This window comes from Pseudophryne corroboree, chromosome 1 (assembly GCF_028390025.1).
Source record: "Pseudophryne corroboree isolate aPseCor3 chromosome 1, aPseCor3.hap2, whole genome shotgun sequence".
In the NCBI taxonomy this organism is placed as follows: domain Eukaryota; kingdom Metazoa; phylum Chordata; class Amphibia; order Anura; family Myobatrachidae; genus Pseudophryne; species Pseudophryne corroboree.
Genome location: NC_086444.1, coordinates 75,489,546 through 75,516,644, shown reverse-complemented (window position 1 = coordinate 75,516,644; position 27,099 = coordinate 75,489,546). Strand labels below are relative to the sequence as shown.

The following is a 27,099-nucleotide window of genomic DNA, read 5'->3' as shown; positions in this document are numbered from 1 at the left end:
ATAGATAGATAGATAGATAGATAGATAGATAGATAGATAGATAGATAGATAGATAGATAGAATGATGGTATGATATAGAATACAGGGCTCTGAGTGGAACTGAGCGGCCGGAGTTACATAAGAGTGTGAGTTATCGCCTTGTTACAGATGCAGCTGGCAGAGAGCGTGCACCGTGCCTAGTGTAAATCACATGCGTGTCAGTGTATTTCCACTCTCACACTCTCAGCATTGGCTTGTGCCCAGCAGGGCGGCCGGGCCGGGTTTTGTTGGCTGCAGCAGCCTGTGACGTCTCCACGGGGAGGGACAGAGCGGGGATGAAGACTAGAAGGTTTTAAACAGCAGCCTGCCGGGAGAGAGACGCCGGGAATGTATCCTGGGTGCTGGAATACTGCGGGGAGAAGCAGCCGCCGCCCGCACGGGGGAGGATAGCAGCCTGCGAGGGGGAGGAGGACAGGAGCAGCCTGCAGAGAGACCATACATTGCCCCGGCTGCTGACAGATCCCCGCACACTGCTGTCAATATGGGGGATACAAACCTGGATGCTGCCTGGGATTATTCCAAAGCGCCCAACAAGCGCCGCTGCCCTATTCTGCCATGGACAGGTAATTACTGGCTGCATGCTGCGCCTGTGCGCAAAGGGGGGCGCAGCGCTATTGCGCACGACCTGCTGCCGCTGTCAGCAGGGCACGGACCTCACATCTGCCATGATCAAATCATTCACTTCATTCTCCCCTAAAACCACTCCTCTTTATTTGTAAATTTATCGATTTGTTTGTTTATTATTTCCCCCTCACAACTATTTCTGGTTTGCCTCCTTTGTATTTTATTTATGTTTTGTTTGTGGCTTATCTGCATTTCCAAAAGCAATGGCTGTGCATTCTGTATTGCAACGGTAGCAGCCCTCTGTTGGTTTAAATGGCACATTTCTTGGAAGGGGTGTGAGTGGAAGATCCGGGGCTGCTTTTATCTGCCCCTGATGGAAGAGTCCCTGCAGAGGGGCTGTGCATTTCTTCAGCATGCATTCCATGATCTGTTTGGTGTATTTATTACTTATATTATTAACATAGATCGCCTCCAGTGCATGTCATTGCGATAACCATATTCACCAGGAACAGCATTTGGGATATGTGACTTGCTGCCCATGAAACATCTTTAAATTACCAAGCCTTGTGTTGGGAACAGTGTACACCCATTAATCAGATCACTGTGATCTGCCCAGTAAGGCTAAAGACATTTAATTAGTGTCATTGTGTGGCTGTGGAATGCATGCGCCTGAGAATGACATGCTGTGATGCAGTGCACTCTAGATCAGATCATAGGATTCTTGTTTATGCAGCCTGTATGTAACATTGCTTTGTATTGTATCGGGTTACATGTTGCTAAATCAGGGTTGGTGTTTAGGGAAATAAACAACAGGCATCAAGAGAGGAGCTTCAATAAAGTGAGCTTTGGATTTACAGCTGTCTGTGTGTGTGTGTGTGTGTGTGTGTGTGTGTGTGTGTGTGTGTGTGTGTGTACTTTGTGTCTGATTTGCCCCCCTTGCAATTCTGTTTCTCCCTCTTTGCAATTGAAAGCAGAGGCATAAGTTTACAGTGCAGGTGACTAGCATATGCTGCACAGCTCCAGGCAGGAGGGCCAGGGAAAGGGTTAACTAGATCTGTGACAGAGGACATATAGTAGGGTTGCTAGCGCCATCCAGAGGCTTTGTATGTTACAGCCTCTCTGTGGGCTCCAAGTGACAGAATACTCTCAGCTGTTCTCTCAGACTGGTCTGGTGACATGCCTATTGGATAATGGAGGGAATGGGGGGGTCTTGTACCCCCCTTTTTGGTACTTTTTCTGTAATCCAGGCTGCTTAACCCTTCAACTCCGGTGAGCCGCCCAGAACGGGACCAGCAGTGAGTGTGTAACATAAACTGTGGACCTAGATTTGCTATTGTGGCAAACATCCTGTACACTACAAACAGACTTTTATTTATACACCCTCTGTTTATGCTTCAATGCCCTGAGGAATAAAGGATACACCCATATTCTTACTATGAAAATGCAGTCTTTTGCCTGCTACACCTTTTGTGGTTACGTATTGCATATGGTATATGTTTTCAAGAAGAAATCAGTTTCTGCCATACCTGTGCGTTATTTGTAATACAATCTCTTGCTGTAATATAAGCCAAGCCTATATGCCGCTGTAGTAATAGGAAACCTAATACAGCACCTTCCGCAGAAAGTACTTATAGGTCAGAAGCAGAGAGAGAGGCTGAAATGCAGATTTTGTTCATTTAATAAAGGCACATTACTTATTTCCCATAGGACTCGCCATCTAAACCTGGCCAATTAAGTTCAAGCGATTGGGTTACATATTACTTGAGAATTTACTTGACAAGCAATCTTGATTCATTTAAGCAATTTTTTTTTATTTTTTTTTGCAGTCAGCGGTTATGTTTTGTTATACTTTTTATTTTTAATTGATTACTCTGTTTTTGATTTTTACCTCGGAGACAGAGTTGGGAATATCCCAAATACTCATGAATGTGTGCTTTCGATCTAATCCCTACATTGAACACCACAAAACCCCGAAACTTCCTTTGTCCCAGTTACTTTACACACCATTGTATCTGTTTGCAATCTAGAGGTACTATGCTTTGTAGCATGAGATACTGCTAAGGCAGAATATGTTTCTTACTAGAAAATAAATAAATAAATATATATATATATATATATATATATATATATATATATAATATATATAATATATATAATTTTTTTTTTTTAATATATATATTGAGTATCCCGTATTCAAAATCCCACATTTTCTGTTACCCTACTGAGATAATGACACCTAGGGGTAAATTTACTAAGATGGGAGTTCTATTTAAGATGGGATGTTGCCCATAGCAACCAATCAGAGTCCAGGTATTATATTCTAGAAGGTACTAGATAAATGAGAAGTGGAATCTGATTGGTTGCTATGGGCAACTTCCCATCTTAAATAGAACTCCCATCTTAGTAAATTTACCCCTTAGATTATCTCTGTCTGTCTGTCTGTCTGTCTGTCTGTCTACATAATATATAATATATATGTAATTATCTCAGTAGGGGACCCAAAAATGTGGGATTTTGGATAAGGGATACTCAACCTGTATATATAGCTTCATATGTGACTTCATTAACATAAAGTGCTAATGGAAAATGGAAGTTTACATTCTAAATATCAGGTTTAAGGTAAATGGGGAATAAATGCAGAATAATTATGTATAGGCTGGGAGACTGTATATTCTGCTTTTATATATGGTTGTAGTATGACATAGGGGGTCTGCTTCTAGTTTTATGCGTTTTACATATGAAGACCTTCAGTGTGTAAAGTGCGTTAACGGATATAAGTTCTTTTGTTCTCATCTTACTGACTATCACATCATACTAAAGGTGCTGTATGCACTTAACTTTCCTTACAATTTTGACTATATAGTCAAAATAGTAAGGAAGTTGGTGCATATTGCACCGTGTGTACACAGCTTGCGATGCCGATAGACTGTGCAGGCAGGCCAACACTGACTATATCAGAAGCCTGGTCCCGTCGGGCATACGGCGCATCGCACAGTGTCTACACACCTTTTTAGTGCAACTTCTTTAATCCTCCAGTCTGATGTATATTTTTTTCCTGCTCTAAAGCCTGTTATGTTTGATACTGTAGCAGTTTAAAATGGGTCGTTCGAGCTTGTATAGACCCTAATCAGTAAGTTGCTTTCGCTATTATGGGGTACATTTACTAAAGATTCTAAAACAGAGAATTGGTGATGTTGCCATTAGCAACCAAACAGATGCTGTCTATCATTTTATAAAAGGCAATAGAGAGATGATAGTCAGCATTTGATTGGCTGCTATAGGCAACAGCCCCAATTCTCTGTTTTAGAAACTTGACTAAATTTACCCCTATGACTGTAATATCTGATTGTTTTGGTTGTTTAATCTGTGAGCCCTGGCGTGTGCAGTTGGTTTTGTTGCGGTTTGTTTTATGTACCATATGTTCTATACAAGTCCGCTGACATACCTGTACCATCTGCAATCCCGCTTCCACGTTACGGAATGCTCTCTACTAGATAAAGGTTTGCTGTTTGTTTGTATTTAGCCTCTGCTACATTATATATAGTGTGTGTGTGTGTGTGTGTATATATATATATATATATATATATATATATATATTTATAATACACACTTATCTATTTTATTTATCTATTTTTATTGTGGTGGTGCCCAGAGGTACAGGCACTTTTTTTTTTTTTTTTTAATGTTATATTTTTATTTTTTATTTTGGTTTGGTCTTTAATTCATATAACTAGCTCCAGAAGCAGGAAGAAATCTGTGAAATCATTTCAGAAATGAATAAAATAAACATCTGCACACATAACATGCGTGTGGAAAATACTAGACATCCTAGAAAAAATGCCTGGTTATACTTAAGTCTACACTTACATTTTCTAATAGAGTTTAATCAAAGTCCGAAGAAGGGGATGTTATTTACTTTCTTTAGGTGACCACTTGTACTGAATCATTTCTTTATTTTTGGAATAAAGATCCCTACATGGGAAAAACTTCAGCCATCTCTGGTTGAGCTTTAGAACCCCATAGTGTCAGCGCCGCAGACTCTTGACTGCTTTAATAACAGAATTTGACACCTCAATACTATTATAGTAAGTGCAGAACACACCTTTTGCTGGCAAAAGAGCCACCTTCAGTAAATAAACCCCTCTGTCTAGAAAACGTGTCTCTTTTCACTGTAGTAAGGAGATGTATTATCCATGATTAGCCGGTACGGTTTGCTCAGGGAGTGACCCCCTCAAATGAATTTATTGTATGACACCAGGTGAGACTCACTGCTGTACAAGGCTCTTACAGAGATGCAGTGGTCTTTGGCACAAGCACACTGATTCACAATCGATGGCAAAAACACATTTGAGCTTTTATTTTTGTAACTTTTTATACAGGGCACTTTTTTGTTTGTTTGAGAATACTGCCACCATATAGTCCATTTCCACCTGTGTTCATGCAAATGAAACTTTAGAAAGTCCCTAGAAAAACAAACAAACACAGCTTTAATCCGCTTAAGATTGTTTGTATAGCTGAGCTATTTAAGAATAGTGATTTGGGTGGCGTGTTACACAGATTAACAGTGCCCTCTAGTGTACACACCCTTATATTACTGGCAAAGATCATTCCATTTGATACTGTAAAAATGGAATAATAATTTTATTTATATAGCGCTCTTTCTCCAATAGGTACGATAGGTCCAAAAAGGAAAAGCATTGTTTCAGTTTAATGGTTTCTTTGTGTTTAATCATTGGTTAATTTAAATGGGATATTTAAAGTCAAGGGAGGTGCAATGTTTTCTACCACTTACTTTTGCGCATAAAATGGATTGCAAGGCTTAGGAAATACCGCATGCACTTGTGAAATCAACCGTGTTTGTTTTGAACCGATGACCGTTTTAGCATTCACTATGAATTGGTGTGCAGCAAACACATCTATATAGTCATTGGCTGAATGAAAGTTTGTATTACCTTACACTTGACGGTATATCTAAATAACCAAGAAAGTGTTCACAGGCTAGGGAACCCTCTGTCTATCAAACCGGTGTGGTATTATAATCAGCAGCCTCTACGAAATAGCTGTAGGACCCAGTCTCACAGTTGTACATTATCATTCTAGGTTTTATGTAGCTGGGGATACGGTAGGAATGTTTGCTGGCTCTGGTCTGTATATAGGAGACATCTGTGAACATTCCATGGCTCAGGGGTCTCTTGGGAGGTTGACGGGGAAACCAAATGTAATTATCACTGCACATATTTCACCTTGGCTTTTGGGTTTTATTCGTCAGTGATGAATTTTTTTTCTGTTTACATTCTAAATATTCAATTTAACTGCAAATGTTGGAAACAGAAACTAGCAGCGCGCACACGCACACGCACACACGCACACACACACACGCACTGATAAAATATTGGATTAACCAATGGTTTGTCAGTAGATCCAAAACCTTTTGGTGGATGGAATCTTGTAGTTACTGCATGTCAGAACATGATAGTCCGGCTGTAAATGGGACCAAGAACACAAAGGGCACATTCTTTTAATGAGGCCATGTGCAAGGCTAAAATAAATTTTTTATCACACGTTAAGTGAGAGACACTTTTATATAGAGTACACACTCATTGCGCAATAAGGCACTGCGTATTCGAGTGGTCTGTGTGGTTTAGCTTGCACTTTAGATTTTGCCCTGTTTGCTCCATCACATCAGTTAAAAAGTTCATCAGTCTAAAGTGCCGCATTTACAAATGTCAATAATGCACAGATGTTTGTTTGAAGAGGAAAAAATGTAGATGAAACTTGAGCGCACCTTCCAGAAGCCTCTAAGCGCGCACAAAAATGTAATGCGGTTTTAACCTGTTACAAAACCCCCCACAAATATTAAATGCCAGCGTGTGCGGAGCCCCTGAAAAGGGTTCCCTTAGCTGAGCCTTCCTCTCGTCTTACAGTGATGCAAGCAGGTAGTTCTGTAGTAACAGTACAGAGCTGTGTTGAGTCTGTGCGTGGAAATATGCATGTTGGATCTGGCATCTAGAAACCTGGTCATTCAGAAGGATTTGAAAACCAGAAGTGGGGGAGAAAAGTAAATATGACACTGCACACTGATATGATCACTTGACAATTCCTTCTGTTGTCACAGTGAGGAGCACTGGTAAGCAATTTCATCAAGATGGGACAGGCAGAGACCGCGTGGGCAAACACACTGATATATTTTATGGATGGGGTTTAGCAATACGGGTGGAGGATTCTATCTAGAAAAGCGGAAGTGACAAGCGATTGATACAATAGGTTCCATAGCTGCCTTTATATAATGTCTGGATATTCCGCGAAGCTCCATAAAGTCTTCTTTTTAGGGCAGGACCCCGGAGTGTCTTGTACCCTTACTGAGCAGACACAATGCTGGTTGCAGGACTTCGGAGAGACCTTAGGCTGGGGTCGCATCAAAACAGTAGTTTTCATGCCCAAAACTCTGTGCCGATATCTCCTCACCACTTCAGGAGGCTTCAAGCAGAAATCGTGTCATTGCGCCCACTGGCATAAACAATTGAATAGCTGCTTTCGGGTGCACAATACCTCTGCAGGTGATGAAAACAATTCAATCCCTACCCCCCTGACCACCCCATGGTGTGCAGGGTCAAGTGGGTAAATATGTAATATCGTACAGTAGTCTTCTAAGCATGCCTTGTAGTAGCAAATGAGTTGTTTGGGTTGTGTACATAGCTTGGGATATAATGATGAAGATGTCCCTATCATGCTGAACTGCACAACGTCTATGCAGGCCGTAAACTGCTGACATCACTGAGACCTTGGTGATGTCACCGGCCCATAGTACAGTGATAGGCTGCATTCTACTGAGAATTATTTAAGTCTGCTAAATAGCAGACTCCATGGTGGCACATCTTAATACATGGTCTGTCAGCTCTGTCGCCTCTGGCTTTTGAGTTATGTAATTTGAAACAGACCGTCTTCACTGTTTACACAGACGTTGTCACAGTTAAGTGTTTTGTTTGGTTTTTCTTTAATTGTACATAGCTTAAGTGTTATGTACACTGCTTATATAAACCTAAACATACACTGTAGTACAGGCTGGTTATTTTTCTTCATCGTATGACTTTGTATTTAGTGTGTGAAGAGGGGACATCAGGATCCACTAAAGTCTTTAAATGTGATTTTTCATATTTATTGTATATCTTTAGAATGTAAGCTCTCACGAGCAGGGTCCTCTTCCCTCATGTGCTTTTACGTCTCTTACTTAACCTATCACCTTTTTAATACTCCCTTTGGTGGCACTCCCTTTTGTCCTATATTGTATTGAGCTGTAAGTCACTGTCTTCATGTTTTGCTTATTTGTCAACTCTGTAACTGGGTGCTGCAGATCCCATGTGGCGCCATATAAATAAATGAGAATAATAATAATTTTACCCATATTGGTGTTTTGATCTGCGTTTGTATTTTTCCAAACACCGCTCGTTCTAGATTTGGAAGTTACTGCAGGCAGAAGCATCTTTGAGCCTGTAGTAATCTCATGTTCTTTTATATTTACCACAAACACACATCAGACTCCCGCGGGTGTGTAGCGACCCGTGTTTTGCTTTCAAACACCCAGGTGTAAATATTGCGCTGTTCCGTGGCCGGAGTTGTTTTAAATTCTCTTTGGGTCAAACAGTTGCTCTTAGTACTATACATTGGGTGTAATGAAAATGACATTAAGGGGTAAATTTACTAAAGCTTCTAAAATAGAGAATTAGTGATGTTGCCTATAGCAACCAATTCTGTATTAGAAGCTTTAGTAAATTTACCCCTAAGTCTTTTTTTTTTTTTTTTTAAACCCTGGAGAGAGAGCGGTGGTATAACTTCTGATTAATGCTAGCATGCAGACGGCGGAACGTATGCCCGTATGTTTTAACCTGCTGTTTATTAATAAAGCAATAACTGCTATGTTGTGTAACCAGAGCCATTGTTGTATTTATCCTCCTAAGTAAAGTAGACAAGTATCTACAACAAAAATAATTTCTCACTTGGTTCCACCGCACCCTCTTTTAATTATTAGTCTGTGCTAATTGGTCTCTAGCAGTCACCATGGAGGAGGGGTTGTTGGGTTGCTAATTTGGGTTGTAGACACTCGCTCTCGTACATTAAAGTGATGTCATCACGCACCGTTCTTACACGGCTCCAGGTTATCCGTATGATTTTTTTAAAATTTTTTTTCACTTTTTCTATTTGTACTAAATGTTGCAAACGTCAGCTCTACTAAAATTCCCATCTTTGCCGCGTTGTGTAATGTACTGCGGAATGTGCCTTTTAGGTGTAATGACTAAACTCTGCTTAAAGGGATGTGTATTATGCTTCTTTTTACTTCTTCTACTCCTCTTAAAATATGAGCTAATTGTTTGGTGCCACTATAGATTAAGCCATTTGCGGTGAGACGGAGGTCCCTGACGAGCTGGGAATTTGTATACAAAGCGCTCCAGGCTTTCAGTGTTTTTTATAGGAGCAGAGTCTGTTTTACGGTATTTGTTGTGTAATTCTATTACCATTTTGTGTAAGTAGCATAATTCAGTCGTTCTGTTCCTTTTGTGCTAAGGAAATCATTGCAACACGTCAGCAAGTTATGAAATAAAGATACTCTGGCAGAGAATAAGCTGATGTAAAGAACGTTACCTTATTTTTTATACCCCCGATTTCTGGATAATGGAGTATAAGTAGTTTGGGGTGGGGTTGCTATTGTCTGGGATAATTGGCATATATACATTACTGGGAACCGCAATGGGTGCAACCTTATGCCATACTCAGGGGCTTGTAATGCCCCCACTTCAAACAGGTGTGTTCATCAGTTACATATAAAAAAAATCCCTATTTAGGCTTATTGGTTTTTAAACTAATAGCACAAACTTCTAATCGGCTATACGTTTGTGCGAGTCCCTTCCCCAGTGAGGCACATAATAACATAGGCATAATAGTAGCCAGAGGGTAAGTAACGTAACACAATGTCTTTTGGATTGTTGAAGGATATACATAGGAACAGGCATGACAAACTCCACGCACATAGCATCCTGGTCGGAATTGAAGTTGGAACTCCACTGCTGCGAGTCATTAATTTATGCACTGTGCCTCCGTATGAGAGACATACGATATCCCAGGAGACTGGATGTTGGCTGTCAGTATACAGAGAGCAGCATCCCGTGTGCAGTATTCCTGGCAGTGAGCCCCCTCGAGTGCTCGTTGCACTCGCCACACTTTGGGCCCGGTGGCGAGCTTCACTCGCCACAGGTTCTGTTACCACTCAGATGGTGGCATGGATCAACCAACTGAGTGAGAGTACTGCCGGACAGGGACAGAGGATCCCTCTTTGCAAGTGGGGGTGCAGAAGCAAACGGCATCTGAAGATTGCAAATGCTCTCAAAGTCATGCTCCGAAAATATTGTATTTTCATAGCTTGTTGAATTAAGTGGCCATACTAGTGTATGGGGACACCAGGCCGGATAGGGAGTGAAAGATAAGCAGGAGATATCTTCTGCGTTACCTTCATTTTCACCTACTTTTGTAGTAATGAAGCAATGATGAATATGCCCCTAGATCAGGAATCTGAGCTTGATAAATTGTAAATAAATAAAAAAAACCAATAGCAACAGTTTATAAATACTGCCATTGATTTAAGCAGATACGCTACCAGCATTTGGGAACTTAATAATTTAAAATGTATCCACATTTTTATCAAAACATTTTCTGAAATACCTTATTGTTTACCTTTATGTATGTTTCACAATTTCTTAATTTTTTCTTTTCTTTTTTCTTTCAGTGAAATTGTGATCATCCGTTTGTTGAACGTGCGTTGCAATTGGCAGCCAGCATGCTCCAAAAACTGGTCCTCGTCTACAGTGTACCTCTGGCCCTTATTCTATTAATCTGCATAGCATCTATGGATGGTAAGCATATTGCTGCACTTGTGTTCTGCATTGCCTGAATGTTTGTTTTCCTAGAATATTAGAGGTCAGACTGCTTTAAGAGACCACATTTAAATATGTAAATGGATAACTAAACTGCTGCCTGCTCATTGTGTGAAATGAGTAAAGTCCCAAAAAACACACCCATATTGGGTGTGTTGCAGTGTGTGTGTATAGGTCTGTATATTAGTATTTTGGACCCCTCATTTGTGGGATCGCTATCTATTGTACCCGATGTTCCAGGGTTTTTTACCTGTCTTCCTCTCTCCCTAATTTTTGTCTATCGCTCTCATCTCTGTCCCTACTTTCCCATTCCAGTCTGTCTTTTTCATTGGTCACCTCTCTATCTCCTCTTTTCCCCTCTCCCCTGTCGTTCTGTCTTATATCTTGTTGTGTGTCTCCCTCCTGTGGGCAGGAGGGAACAGTCCAGTGTGTCCAAACAGTGTCGCTGGAAGAAGAGACACTGTGTCTGGGAGTCAGGCAGCCAGTGAGAGCTGAGAGCTTTCTACGGAGTCTGTGCTAGACTGAAATAAACGGGAATGAAAATAAATAAAAAAATTAAAAATTAAAAAAGAGGGGGGGGGGGGGGGGGGAATTATATATATATATATATATATATATATATATATATATATATATATATATATATATATATATATATATATATATATATATATATATATATATATATAATATTTATTATTATTATTATTTTCACAAAGCATTGGCACTCCAAAGCATAATTGCTACAAGAGCAGTATTTTTGTATTTAGTAAATAAACCTCTTGTTTATAGCAGTTATCTTCTGGGGATTTATTTATTGTTTCCCTGACCATTTGACACCTGGAATTTACTTATTTACACATATATTTATATGTTATTTGGCATTCATGTACATGGCTATTTACACTGATAGGCTGTGCACGGTGTAGAATTGCTGGCTTTAAGCTCACAAGTAGTAATTAAAAAATGACCTAATTTCAGTTCACCTATCATGTAATATCATTGTGTCGCAGTTTAGCATTTTTTTTGTTTTATTTTAATTAGCCATTAAAAATCATTCAAAGCAATAAATAGCATAAACAATCACCTAGTAGTGGGGGTGCAAAAAAAATAAAATAAAATGCTTATACACGATGAGTATCCCATATCCACAATGCTTGGGACCAGAAGGAGATTGAACCGTCACAAAATCTCTTAAACCACAAGGCCTACATTCTTGAAACTTGGCAGGTAGCTTCTCCTTAGGTCCCTGGTGCTTGCTAAGAACTGGTTTTACAAATGTCGCTGTCCATCCACGGAAATCGGATGTGTATGTTCCAGCATAACTCTGGAATGACTAGAGCAATTTACAAATAACTGGGTACACATGACTTATAGAGATGAGCGGGTTCGGATTTACTCTGTTCTTTACGCCAGAATTATCGCCATTTCTTATTTTCTGGCTTTTTCTTATTGGCTAACCAAAACACGTGATGTCCGATAGCCAATAAGGAGATTCGGGTAAATCCGAGTAAAACCGAACCCGCTCATCTCGAATGACAGCAGCACAAAGTATATAAGAAGACAGCATAACTGGAATGGCTGGACCAATTTACACCAAACTTGGTACACATATGACTTACAATCTGGGCACAAACAATGTGGGAGTAACGCACCACTAGCACCTCTAGGGGTGGTCCAGCAGCACAGACTATATCAGGACATGCATGATATGTCAGTGACGACAGGGCTTCATGTGACAGTGACATGATGTGAGGAGGGGAATGGAGGTAGCAGGAAGCCACACGCTGAGAGTTATATACTGGGAGGAGCAGGTCCCCAGCAGCACAGAGTATATTAGGAGATGCACGATATGCCAGGCAGGACAGGGCTGCATGTGACAGGGGCAGTGACATAATGTCCGGACGGGAATGGAGGTAGCACTAACCCACACACTGAGAGTTATATAGTGGAAGTAGCAGGGTCCCCCAGCAGCACAGAGTATATCAGGAGGTGCATAATGTGCTGCGCTATATAATAAACTGTAAATAAATCGATAATTTCACAGGGGCACTGTCATGACGTGAGGAGGGGAATGGAGGCAGCAAGTAGCCACAGACTGAGAGGTGTATAGTGTAAAGAGATGAGTCCCTTGGGGGGCCAAAAAGGGGTCCGGCCACTACACAATGTGGGTCAGGGAAGCAAGATATGCCTATATACTAGATCTCCAACCAACGTAAATTAACGAACAACTATAATTTACCATTCTCATCCCAACGCGAAGTACAGGTATTCAGCAAGTACCTTATACACACAGCCTGAGGGTCATTTAATACAATATTTCTCTAACGTCCTAGTGGATGCTGGGGACTCCGTCAGGACCATGGGGAATAGCGGCTCCGCAGGAGACAGGGCACAAAAAGTAAGCTTTTAGGATCACATGGTGTGTACTGGCTCCTCCCCCTATGACCCTCCTCCAAGCCTCAGTTAGGTTTTTGTGCCCGTCCGAGCAGGGTGCAATCTAGGTGGCTCTCTTAAAGAGTTGCTTAGAAAAAGTTTTTAGGTTCTTTATTTTCAGTGAGTCCTGCTGGCAACAGGCTCACTGCTACGAGGGACTCAGGGGAGAGAAGTGAACTCACCTGCGTGCAGGATGGATTGGCTTTTTAGGCTACTGGACACCATTAGCTCCAGAGGGAGTCGGAACACAGGTCTCGCCCTGGGGTTTGTCCCGGAGCCGCGCCGCCGACCCCCCTTGCAGATGCTGAAGATTGAAGAGGTCCGGAACCAGGCGGCAGAAGACTTTCAGTCTTCATCAGGTAGCGCACAGCACTGCAGCTGTGCGCCATTGTTGTCAGCACACTTCACACAGCGGTCACGGAGGGTGCAGGGCGCGGGGGGGGGGCGCCCTGGGCAGCAATGTATAATACCTGTATGGCGAAAAATACATCACATATAGCCCTTGAGGCTATATGGATGTATTTAACCCCTGCCAGATATCACAAACTCCGGAGAAGAAGCCCGCCGAAAAGGGGGCGGGGCCTATTCTCCTCAGCACACAGCGCCATTTTCCCTCACAGAAATGCTGGTGGGAAGGCTCCCATGCTCTCCCCTGCACTGCACTACAGAAACAGGGTTAAAACAGAGAGGGGGGGCACTGATTTGGCGATATGAATATATATTAAATGCTATAAGGGAGGAACACTTATATACAGGTTGTCCCTGTATAATTATAGCGTTTTGGTGTGTGCTGGCAAACTCTCCCTCTGTCTCCCCAAAGGGCTAGTGGGTCCTGTCCTCTATCAGAGCATTCCCTATGTGTGTGCTGTATGTCGGTACGTGTGTGTCGACATGTATGAGGAAAATGTTGGTGAGGAGGCGGAGCAAATTGCCTGTAATGGTGATGTCACTCTCTAGGGAGTCGACACCGGAATGGATGGCTTATTTATGGAATTACGTGATAATGTCAACACGCTGCAAGCCGGTTGACGACATGAGACGGCCGGCGATCAAATTAGTACCTGTCCAGGCGTCTCAAACACCGTCAGGGGCTGTAAAACGCCCATTTACCTCAGTCGGTCGACACAGACCCAGACACGGACACTGATTTCAGTGTCGACGGTGAAGAAACAAACGTATTTTCCTTTAGGGCCACACGTTAAGGGCAATGAAGGAGGTGTTACATATTTCTGATACTACAAGTACCACAAAAAAGGGTATTATGTGGGATGTGAAAAAACTACCTGTAGTTTTTCCTGAATCAGATAAATTAAATGAAGTGTGTGATGATGCGTGGGTTTCCCCCGATAGAAAATTATTGGCGGTATACCCTTTCCCGCCAGAAGTTAGGGCGCATTGGGAAACACCCCTTAGGGTGGATAAGGCGCTCACATGCTTATCAGAACAAGTGGCGGTACCATCTACAGATAGGGCCGTACTTAAGGAGCCAGCTGATAGGAGGCTGGAAAATATCCTAAAAAGTATACACACACATGCTGGTGTTATACTGCGACCAGCGATCGCCTCAGCCTGGATGTGCAGAGCTGAGGTGGCTTGGTCGGATTCCCTGACTAAAAATATTGATACCCTTGACAGGGACAGTATTTTATTGACTATAGAGCATTTAAAGGATGCATTTCTATATATGCGAGATGCGCAGAGGGATATTTGCACTCTGGCATCAAGAGTAAATGCGATGTCCATATCTGCAAGAAGATGTTTATGGACACGACAGTGGTCAGGTGATGCAGATTCCAAACGGCACAAAGATGTATTGCCGTATAAAGGGGAGGAGTTATTTGGGGTCGGTCCATGGGACCTGGTGGCCACGGCAACTGCTGGAAAATCCACCGTTTTTTACCCTAAGTCACATCTCTGCAGAAAAAGACACCGTCTTTTCAGCCTCAGTCCTTTCGTCCCTATAAGAGTCATATCTGCCCAGGGATAAAGGAAAGGGAAGAAGACTGCAGCAGGCAGCCCATTCCCAGGAACAGAAGCCCTCCACCGCTTCTACCAAGTTCTCAGCATGACGCTAGGACCGTACAGGACCCCTGGATCCTACAAGTAGTATCCAAGGGGTACAGATTGGAATGTCGAGACGTTTCCCCCTCGCAGGTTCCTGTAGTCTGCTGTACCAATGTCTCCCTCCGACAGGGAGGCAGTATTGAAAACAATTCACAAGCTGTATTCCCAGCAGGTGATAATAAAATTACCCCTCCTACAACAGGGAAAGGGGTATTATTCCACACTATATTGTGGTACTGAAGCCAGAAGGCTAGGTGAGACCTATTCTAAATCTGAAATATTTGAACACTTACAAAGGTTCAAATCCAGATGGAGTCACTCAGAGCAGTGATAGCGAACCGGGAAGAAGGGGACTATATGGTGTCCCGGGACATCAGGGATGCTTACCTCCATGTCCCAAAAATTTGCCTTTCTCACCAAGGGTATCTCAGGTTCGTGGTACAAAACTGTCACTATCAGTTTCAGACGATGCCGTTGGATTGTCCAAGGCACCCCGGGTCCTTACCAAGGTAATGACCGAAATGAGGATTCGTCTTCAAAGAAAATGGACGACCTCCTGATAAGAACAAGGTCCAGAGAACAGTTGGAGGTCGGAGTAGCACTATCTCAAGTAGTTCTACGACAACACGGGTGGATTCTAAATATTCCAAAACCGCAGTTGTTCCGACGACACGTCTGCTGGTCCTAGGGATGATTCTGGACACAGTCCAGAAAAAGGTGTTTCTCCCAGAGGAGAAAGCCAGGGAGTTATCCGAGCTAATCGGGATCCTCCTAAAACCAGGAAAAGTGTCAGTGCATCATTGCACAAGAGTCCTGGTAAAAATGGTGGCTTATTACGAAGCGATTCCATTCGGCAGATTTCACGCAAGAACTTTTCAGTGGGATCTGCTGGACAAATGGTCCGGATCGCATCTTCAGATGCATCAGCGGATAACCCTATATCCAAGGACAAGGGTGTCTCTCCTGTGGTGATTACAGAGTGCTCATCTTCTAGAGGGCCGTAGATTCGGCATTCAGGATTGGATGCTGGTGACCACGGAGGCCAGCCTGAGAGGCTGGGGAGCAGTCACACAGGGAAAAAATTTCCAGGGAGTGTGATCAAGTCTGGAGAATTCTTTCCACATAAATATACTGGAGCTAAGAGCAAATTTATAATGCTCTAAACTTAGCAAGACCTCTGCTTCAAGGTCAGCCGGTATTGATCCAGTGGGATAACATCACGGCAGTCGCCCACGTAAACAGAAAGGGCGGCACAAGAAGCAGGAGGGCAGTGGCAAAACTGCAAGGATTTTTCGCTAGGCGGAAAATCATGTGATAGCACTGTCAGCAGTGTTCATTCCGGGAGTGGACGACTGGGAAGCAGACTTCCTCAGCAGGCACGACCTCCACCTGGGAGAGTGGGAACTTCATAGGGAAGTTTTCCGCATGATTGTGAACCGTTGGGAAAGACCAAAGGTGGACATGATGGCGTCCCGCCCGAACAAAAAACGGGACAGGTATTGCGCCAGGTCACGAGACCTTCAGGCGATAGCTGTGGATGTCCTGGTAACACCGTGGGTGTAACAGTCGGTGTATGTGTTCCCTCCTCTGCTTCTCATAACCAAGGTATTGAGAATTATAAGACGTAGAGGAGTAAGAACTATACTCGTGGCTCCGGATTGGCCAAGAGGGACTTGGTACCCGGAACTTCAAGAGATGCTCATAGAGGACTAATGGCCTCAGGAGCTAAGAAGGGACTTGCTTCAGCAAGTACCATGTCTGTTCCAAGACTTACCGCGGCTGCGTTTGACGGCATGGCGGTTGAACGCCGGATTCTAAGGGAAAAGGCATTCCGGAAGAGGTCATACCTACCCTGGTCAAAGCCAGGAAGGAGGTGACCGCACAACGTTATTACCACATGTGGTGAAAATATGTTGCGTGGGTGAGGCCAGGAAGGCCCCACGAAGAAATTTCAACTAGGTCGATTTCTGCACTTCCTGAAAACAGGAGTGTCTATGAGCCTCAAATTGGGGTCCATTAAGGTTCAAGTTTCGGCCCTGTAGATTTTCTTCCAGAAAGAATTGGCTTCAGTTCCTGAAGTCCAGACATTTGTCAAGGGAGTATTGCATATACAGCCCCTTTTGTGCCTCCAGTGGCACCGTGGGATCTCAAAGTAGTGTTGGGATTCCTCAAATCATATTGGTTTGAATCGCTCAAATCTGTGGATTTGAAATATCTCACATGGAAAGTGACCATGCTGTTGGCCCTGGCCTCGGCCAGGCGATTGTCAGAATTGGCGGCTTTGTCTTACAAAAGCCCATATTTGATTTTCCATTCGGACGGGGCAGAACTGGGACTCGTCCCCAGTTTCTTCCTAAGGTGGTGTCAGCGTTTCACCTGAAACAACCTATTGTGGTGCCTGCGGCTACTAGGGACTTGGAGGACTCCAAGTTGCTAGACGTTGTCAGGGCCCTGAAAATAAATATATATATATATATATATATATATATATATATATATATATATATATATATATATATATATATATATATATATATATATATAATATATATATATATATAATATATATATATATATATATATATATATATATATATATAAAATATAATATATAAAATATAATATATAAAATATAATATATAAAATATAATATATAAAATATAATATATAAAATATAATATATAAAATATAATATAATATAATAAATATATATATAAATTCCAGGACAGCTGGAGTCAGAAAGTCTGACTTGCTGTTTATATTGTATGCACCCAAAAAGCCGGGTGCTCCTGCTTCTAAGCAGACTATTGCTCGTTGGATTTGTAGTACAATTCAACTTGCACATTCTGTGGCAGGCCTGCCACAGCCAAAATCTGTAAATGCCCACTCCACAAGGAAGGTGGGCTCATCTTGGGCGGCTGCCCGAGGGGTCTCGGCTTTACAACTTTGCCGAGCAGCTACGTGGTCAGGCGGGAACACGTTTGTAAAATTCTACAAATTTGATACCCTGGCTGAGGAGGACCTGGAGTTCTCTCATTCGGTGCTGCAGAGTCATCCGCACTCTCCCGCCCGTTTGGGAGCTTTGGTATAATCCCCATGGTCCTGACGGAGTCCCCAGCATCCACTAGGACGTTAGAGAAAATAAGATTTTACTTACCGATAAATCTATTTCTCATAGTCCGTAGTGGATGCTGGGCGCCCATCCCAAGTGCGGATTGTCTGCATTACTTGTACATAATTATTGTTACAAAAATCGGGTTATTATTGTTGTGGGCCATCTTTTCAGAGGCTCCTTCGTTGTTATCATACTGTTAACTGGGTTCAAATCACAGGTTGTACGGTGTGATTGGTGTGGCTGGTATGAGTCTTACCCGGGATTCAAGATCCTTCCTTATTGTGTACGCTCGTCCGGGCACAGTACCTAACTGAGGCTTGGAGGAGGGTCATAGGGGGAGGAGCCAGTACACACCATGTGATCCTAAAAGCTTACTTTTTGTGCCCTGTCTCCTGCGGAGCCGCTATTCCCCATGGTCCTGACGGAGTCCCCAGCATCCACTACGGACTATGAGAAATAGATTTATCGGTAAGTAAAATCTTATTTTTTAATAACTTTGTGTATTAAACGAAGTTTGTGTACATTGAGCCATCAGAAAACAAAGGTCTCACTATCTGTCTCACTCAAAATATTCTGTTTTGGAATATTCCACATTTCGGAATATTTGGATATGGAATACTCAACCTGCATGTGCAAAAAATGTGAAACCTGCACACTGGCAAAGCATTGTGGATCCCAGATAAGTACAGTATTAAAAATGTTATACATTTATTAGTAGAGAAGCTTTCCTCCATGGATATTGTGTGCTGAACTTCCTAGTTACTAACAATATATTATGAGTCTAGAATATTATGAGTTGCTTCGGTTAGATGTTTCGCAACTGGTCCACAATGTTTCACCTGGAGAAAATGTATTTGTCCCTTACTTCATCTGTTTGCCTGATTCCCCAGAGTCTCCAATGGCTGGACCGTTCTCACGCCTAATGGTCTGGCTTAATTACAAGTCTGTTTTGTTTTTTTTAGGTGTTTTTTTCCCCCACTAAATAAGCATACCACTGTGGGGGAGATGTATCGAGCCTTGGAGAGGCTTAAGGTGCATACACACTCGACGACGTGCTCTGAGAGATGTTGTCTAGTGTTTCCCGTGCCGGGCGGTCGGCGGCAGTGCACACACACTGAGTGATATGACGACCATATCGTTCAGTGACTTCACGGCTCGGGGCCGCACACCGGTCGTCGTCGTTGCCATGCACACTTGCTGATAAATTGAACACCATCGCTCATGTGAGCGATGTCATTCATTTTATCGGCAAGTGTGTATGCACATTTAAAGTGAAGTTTCCCAAAGTAACCAATCGGCTCCTAGCTGCAAAGTAAGAATGCTTTCAAAAATAGAAATGTTAGAGCGGTATCCAATTAGCTGCGGTAATTGGTTCGCCGGGGCTAACGTATTAGCCACGATAGCAAGCGCTGATTTCCCGATGCCATAAATTATCTGGGTTTGGTTTCACCTGCCTTAGGCAGATTATGTATACAATACATTATAAAAGTACTCTCTTGTATTGGGTGCTGTAACTTTAGCATTTACGTCTAACTTGGTTCCCTAGGTCTCCTGTCGTAAACAAGACTCTTGTACTGGAGTAAAATTGGTGCATGTACTAGCCTTGCAGAGCTCAGCGCAAGATCCATAATGTCCAGTGGGGACAAATTGCTTCTTATTCCGATTAATGTAATTATAGAAGATCGGGCAATTACACTGCACAGGGTTTTATTCTCGGAGCTGTTCTCAGCTAAATTACTTCTGTGGTTCTTTTTATGAGGTATTGCCTGATATTGCTACGTAGTTTTTGTGTTTTCTGGCTAGAGAAACTGTGTTGAGGTTAAATGCAGAGTTGTCCAGTGTGCTCGGGGTAAAGAGTTGTGTACAGAGTAAGCTGCCCGTATCGATGCCATTAGCGAGGACAAAACAATCCGCTTGGCTGATTCCGAAGAATGATTTTGTGTCACAGGCTTTGAAATTTCCTGGCTCACGAACCTGTGTTGGATAGAGAGTAATTCTCACTACTCCACCGAAGCCAAATCCGCTCTTGGCACACACTGCTGTGCGCGTACTAGTCATACATGTGTTCTGTGCTATATACACATGGGTTTCTCTTCCATTACTCACAGTTCACTGTTAAGAATCACTAATTTCAGTATAGAACTATATTATATTACAGGTTGAGTCTCCCTTATCCAAAATGCTTGGGACCAGAGGTATTTTGGATATGGGATTTTTCCGTATTTTGGAATAATTGCATACCATAATGAGATATCATGGTGATGGAACCTAAATATAAGCACAGAATGCATTTATGTTTCATATACACCTTATACACACAGCTGGAAGGTAATTTTAGCCAATATTTTTTATAACTTTGTGCATTAAAAAAAAGTGTGTGTACATTCACACAATTCATTTATGTTTCATATACACCTTATACACACAGCCTGAAGGTCATTTAATACAATATTTTTAATAACTGTGTATTAAACAAAGTTTGTGTACATTAAGCCATCAAAAAACAAAGGTTTCACTATCTCACTCTCACTCAAAAAAGTCTGTATTTCGGAATATTCTGTATTTCGGAATATTTGGATATGGGATACTCAACCTGTATACGTATTATTTTTTTTTATTTTGTTTTTTAGTACAGCTTTTATGTATACAGTTGTTGTAATGGCTGTATCTGTTTTGGAGAAATGTTCTCACTGGGGTTGTGTATGAACTATAAAGGCAAAAAACAATATATTTCTGAATTTTTGTTTGTCCGTTACGGCATCCGGCGAAAACTACGGGATGAATTTGGATTGCGTTTTCACTATTGTATAGCTTAGTCAAGAAAGAACCGGAGATAGATATTCTCTCAACGTGGCGTCAGGGAGAGGAGCAATAAAGGAAAAACAAGTCGCTTAACACTTGGCGCGTGCAGGCTCCTCAAGTCCAAAATCACTGTGTGTATGTGTATATATGCATTTGCACACACCAAATGCAAATAGTTCTTTTTTGTTTATAATATAGATAGATATAGATAGATAGATATATCCTGTTTCGCAGGAAAATCTGACACAGGCAAATTTGGTAAGAATCGCAAGTAGCAATTCGTATGGAATTTTTGCTGAGGTGGTGTGGGCGCATGTGCAGCGGGCCCTACTGCGCATGCGCCCGCATTTTCTGCTGGGGGCCGCAGAAAATGCGATCGCCTCTGCCTGTCATTCAGGCAGAGGCGGTCGCGGGGCGGCAACGCTCCATTTTCTGGGAGGAAATGGAGCATTGCGGGGGCGTTCCAGCCGAAACAGTGGGCTGGTATGCGCAAACGGTCAGGGGTGCGGTGGCTGCGTGACGTCGCACACAGCCGCTGCAATAGAAAAAATGGCGCCGGGACTCCTGCGGCCGCAGCTAAGCTGCGCCGGCAGTAGTCCTCAATTTCTGCTAACAAGCAGAAATTGCGAAGCAAACGCAATTTCTGCTTGTAGCAGGGGGGAGGCGCCGGTCAGCATGCTGGGCGGCCTTGCCCAGCGCTGGGTGGCCCCCAGCATGCGTGCTAAAGGTTAGCAAATTCTGCTGATTAGCAGAATTTGCTAACCTTACTGAATTGGCCTCTATATATTAATCACTAATCAGGCAGCTTATCTTGACTCATAAAGTTGCAGTATACATGTCCAGTAGATGCTGCACCAAGACAAATACTACACATCGGTGTCACTGGTCATGTTACTTGAAACTTTTCAGTGTTAAGTGGCGTACACATGGAGAGATCCATGCTTAAATACTAAGCAATCTGACTAGATTGCTTAGAAGTTAAGCACGGATCTCTCAGTGTGTATGCCCACAGCGATAGCAATGCGCGGCCCCGCGTATCGCTATCACTGTCTCTATCTAGTAGATCGCTCACTTCACTGCTGTGTAAAGTGAGCACCCCCTAACTTGTATGCTGAGCGGTCTGTGCTAGATCGCTCAGCACACCTCTCCCCTGTGTGTACGGGGCTTTACTGTAGGTTAAGTAGCAGCGGATTTGGGATCTGCAAGATATTTGTTTGATTAAAGTGATCTTAGATTGCCCCTTGAATTGGATAAAACTGGAGTATTGCTTATCGGTGTACCGTAACCGGGATCTACGCTCAAGGCTGTAGGTGTAGAGCTCAGGACCAGCAGCTCCTCCCATCTTTTTGTGTTAATCCTTGATGAAGAAACTGCAGATATTGTTGATAGACATTTTGTGATCAGTGTGTAAAATATAAAATATACATCAAAATATTATTTGCCCACCACCTTTGTTCCATCCTGTAGCATGCTAATTCAGACTCATTTCTGGTTTGCAACACTCTAAACAACAGCACCTTCCCCGTGTACATTTTCTTAAATGCTTCCCCCATTATCCAGTGAACCATATTTAAAATTCACAGCAGACATCCCCAAAGTCATTCAGCTCCACATAGGCCTATTCATTGCTAAATTTCACCCACTCCAAGTATATTGCACACAAATCCACTACTTCCAGCCTGCACTGTCCCAGAGTGCTTTAAGGTACGCTATAGGCTTCCGTTAAATCTGATAATCTGTATGTATACTATCGAATGGATAGGTAGTTGTGAGCTGGACAAATAACTAAAAAGGGGAAAGCCGTACACCAACTTTCCAGGCTTCATAAACTCATTTGGAAATCTTTCTCCCTTTCTTCCGCTATACCCTATAACATGTTTGGGGGGAGACGAGACAATTCACGTATGCATTAAAAAATTCTTTAGTGTTAAGCATACAGTATTTGTAAACGGATTGTCGCTCCTTTTTTTTTATTTTTCCATTTAAAACTCAGAATAGTAAGTGCTTAAAGCCTACAGTATCTGTACAAAGAGGGTTTTCTTAAAATAAATGTTTTTTTGCATTAAATTAAATGTACAGATAAACATAAAGGGGGAGTCTGTTGTTTTCTTGCACCCATAGCTCCTGTCTAAAATGACGGGAGCTATTCAATTACTGAGTGTCAAGCCTCGGTCTGTTGAAAGTGCCAAGTTCTCGTGCTCAAATACATCAGGATTAGCGGCATAAAAGGTAGCTTTTCCCATGCAAACTACTGGGCGCGCTGCAGTTAATGTGGCAAATAGCCGTACTTTTAGATGGAATCCCCTCAAGGAGGTGCCTGCAGATACCTGCTGTAAGTGATGAGCCCCCAAGAACAATTGAGCAGCTCCCGTCACTTTAAAAAGGAGCTAAAGGTGCAAGAAAACAATTGAAATCCCCCTCAAATCTATTGTGAGAACGTCTACCTGTTGAAATGTATGTAGATATTTTACGTCGCACATGTTTACAAAATGCGTTTTTATGCACGTATGACATGGTATTGATGTCAATGGACACCCATCGAAGCATGGCGTGTTAGTTGTATGCTGTAATTTCACCAGTACTTAAGGTATTCTTGTTAACGTGGAGGATCCAAGTCTGTCATTCAGTCTTATGCGCTGCTCCAGAGTAATAGACAGTAGATGGCAGTCATCCTCAAGGAACAAGACTGTTAGTGATGCATAAACCGTTCAGATAATGTATTTCAGACACTAGTAGCCAAGAGGTTTTGCAGTTAAGCTTAAAGCAAATAATAAAGGCGGATTTTATTTTCTCCAGATTTGGAAAGCCATTTAACCTAATGTAAATTGTGTTCTCGGAAATGACAGTCGAGATGCTTTTATTTGCATGTCAAGCAACTTCCTACTTTGAGCAGACCATAACCCCTCTGCCATCAACACCCCACCCCACCCCCTCCACATGGCCAACTCTACAATGATGAGCCATGAGCCCGCAGGTGGAGTTGTGCCTGCGCTTCCTAATGATGTATTAATAACACACCGGCCAATCATTATGGATTTTAAAAATTACTTTGCGTTATCACCTTGCACTTATTTATTTATTTTTTCATTATCCTCCATTTGTCAAATTTAAAAGGTGGTGAGCTGCTCATGTAGATGGTGGTCTTGGATATTACAGCCCTTGGGGGAGTGCTGTTGGTTTTCTATTAAATAGGCAGATGTTTTAGTAAGAACCGTAGAAATACCATTTATTAATTACATTTGTAGGGAGATGTATCAAACCTTAGAGAGGAGATAAAGGTGATATGTTGCCTGTAGCAACAAATCAGCTGTTCACTGTCACATTATAGACTCTAGCAGATAAATGACAGCTAGAAGCTGATTGTTTTCTATGGGCATCTTTTCCACTTTGGTTTGATACATCTCCCGTTAAGTGAGAGCCGGAGAAGAATCTTCATTAAACATTTCTCAGTATAATGTGTACCTGTATACATTCTTTGTGTTCATTTTTACATCTTTCAGGCCTATTGCCAATGTCCTATTTCATGTCCTATTGCCAATCTAATCTAATTTTCATACCATTTCCTACAGCACAGTCCCCACCAGGACAGCCGGAAGTGACCAAGTGCCGGTCTTACGAACAGGAAACATTCACTTGCTGGTGGGAGCCGGGATCTGATGGTGGGCTTCCAACCAACTACAGTCTGATATATTGGACAGAAAAGTAAGCTATCTTTATCTGTTAGTTATAGCGTGCATGGGATTTAGGTCTATACCTATTGTTCCATTGACACATTCTGTGATTGTATCCTGTGGAGAAAGGAAGTAACGGAGAAACAAATCTCTAGAATAGACGCTGAAATCTGTTTTTCTGTCTTTCTCTATACATGTTCCTCTTTACTAAATACAATATATCCCTCTCACAAATTCCATCCAATGACTCTGCAATATAAACTTATGTAGCCCATACATTTGTGAGATATCCGGTACAATCCTTCGATTTCAACCACATCTGTGAGAGAAATCGAAGGATTGTATGCACATTTTTAGGTACCATGCGACGCAATGCGCAGGCACGCCGCTCGACTATCGTGTCTCATGATATTATGAGCTGCACTGAATTTTAAAAACACATGCAATATATCGCACTGCGATGGGCACCCACCGGGAGCGCTCCCACTCGGCGGTGACGTGTCCATCACGTGATTACCATGCGATCTATCGCATGATTACATGGTAATCACTTTGGCAGTTCAGGTGCAATTTCATCGCACCTGAAATGCCAGTTCGATGCCCCGCGATGTGCGATGCCCCGCGAAGCGACAAGTGTATGGGCACCGTTAGAGTATTCAATGCTTGTATAGAGATGAAGTACTAACCAGTCAGCCTCTTGCTGCCGTGTTACAGGCTGTGTTTGAAAAGTGACAGTTGGGAGTGGATTGGTTAGTACTTTATCTCTCTCCACTTTATTGCTCTCCAAGCTTTGCGAAGTCTCACCCTTAATCTTTCAATTAAGAACAGAATGTGAAGTTAATGGCCAATATGTTGCCCATCTCATATCTATTGCAAAAAATCATAAAAAAAAAAAAACATATGAGGATCTTGTGGCAATTCACTCATCGTGTTCGAAATATGTCTTCATTTCATCATTTACACTACGCTGCAGCCCGCGCTTACACTTTGCCCGGGATTTTCTGGATTTACAATGCTAAGTTGTTGTTGTTGTTGTTGTTGTGTTTTTTTTTTTATATATATATTACAGTTGTATGGTAGTCAGATAACCGTCGCCATCAGTGCCGTAACTAGCTATGTGCGAGAGGGGCATTGCACACAGCGCAATGCGCTGTGAGGCGGAAAAAATCTCTGCCTGCACCCGCCGCATAGCTAGTTACGGCACTGCTTGAGTGGAGAGAACTGCTAGTGTGGGTCATAGGCGTGCACACAGACAGCGATGATCGGATCGCCTACTGCGCTACTCAGCGCTACCTGGGCTGTCACTGGCGCTAGCTGCTATCTTCAAGTTCCCCTACTGTTGCACCCTCTCCCGCTGCGCCAGCCAACCAGTCAGACTCAGACGTGTGGGCGGCTGGCCGCACAGCCCACCCATGGTCATGCTCCGACGCGCACCTTCCTCCCTTCCTTCCTCACCGCCCGCCCTGCGCTGGCCGCCAGCGCTCAGTCTCTCCACGTGTGTTCCTTGCCCTGCCATCGCTGACACACGCCAGGAGCTGTAGGACTAGTCTCTGAGCCACTGCTGGAGCAGGACAGTGGTGGACTGGACAGAGTGAGTGAGACAGACTTGACCAATCACTGTTTACTGCGGGGGCATGTGAGTTGTTCAGGCTATATATAATTAGCTGAGCCACGCATTCAGGAGTTTCCTGAGTGCACCAATAAAAAGCACTGTTTGATTATATTTTACTGCTTCAAGCCTCATGAGTGCAGCCTACTCTCCAATGTGTAAAAAGGAGGCGCTGTCTGCTGTAATGTATAAAAAGGAGGCGCTGTCTGCCGTAATGTGTAAAAAGGGGCTCTACCTGGTGTAGTGGCGCTACTGTGCAGCGTAATTTGAATAATGGAGACTACTGTGCACCATTATGAATTGGTATTATTTTGTGGTCACACACCTTTCCCGTGAAGCCACGCCCCTATATTTTTTGCGGGCGCCTATGGAGCGCACTGTCGCCGGTCTACGTTAAGGGGGGGGGTGCGCGCCGATGCCGTTCCTTGCACACACCGCAAAAATGTCTAGTTACGGCACTGGTCACCATTGACAGTCTGTCTTCATTCCAAGTGTCTATCATTTTGGTGATTCTCTAATGCTCATGCATTGTAACCCATTGGACCCTTGTTGTCTGCTTTTAGAAATGATCTTCTTATGCACCTTTTGTATCTTATTGTGAAGATCTCTTATGTGTTTGTCTCCACGTGGCCAAACTGTGTATTGTGGTCCTATATATGCACATCCAATACTCTGCTGGCACACATTGAGAGATTGAGTGTTATCACTACACCCCTACTGTCGTGGCGTGCCCCCCCCCCTCCCCCTTATCCTATAGCACATCTGTAGAAATTGTCTATTTCACCCCCTTGGTATGCCAGCTGTGCCATGCAGCAATTTTGCCATCCTTATTTCCCACACTAATCTGCCCATTGACCAGCGATTGGTGCCACAGAA

At 42.8% G+C, this 27,099-nt stretch overlaps 1 protein-coding gene and 1 long non-coding RNA gene across 2 annotated transcripts in view; one reads left to right on the top strand and one right to left on the bottom strand.

The window, feature by feature from the left end:
* Nucleotides 1-27,099, bottom strand: part of LOC135056052 (uncharacterized) — a 192,885-nt gene that overhangs the window by 18,967 nt on the left and 146,819 nt on the right. The gene's annotated exons all lie outside the window — the stretch shown is intronic.
* The window catches only part of PRLR (prolactin receptor), a 43,826-nt gene continuing 17,016 nt past the window's right edge, over nt 290-27,099 (top strand). Inside the window, exons 1-3 of the mRNA XM_063960758.1 lie at nt 290-602; nt 10,379-10,505; nt 24,513-24,645. Of these exons, the coding sequence (XP_063816828.1) occupies nt 10,430-10,505; nt 24,513-24,645 (209 nt within the window). The 5' untranslated portion in view covers nt 290-602; nt 10,379-10,429. The remainder of the gene's footprint in view (nt 603-10,378; nt 10,506-24,512; nt 24,646-27,099) is intronic.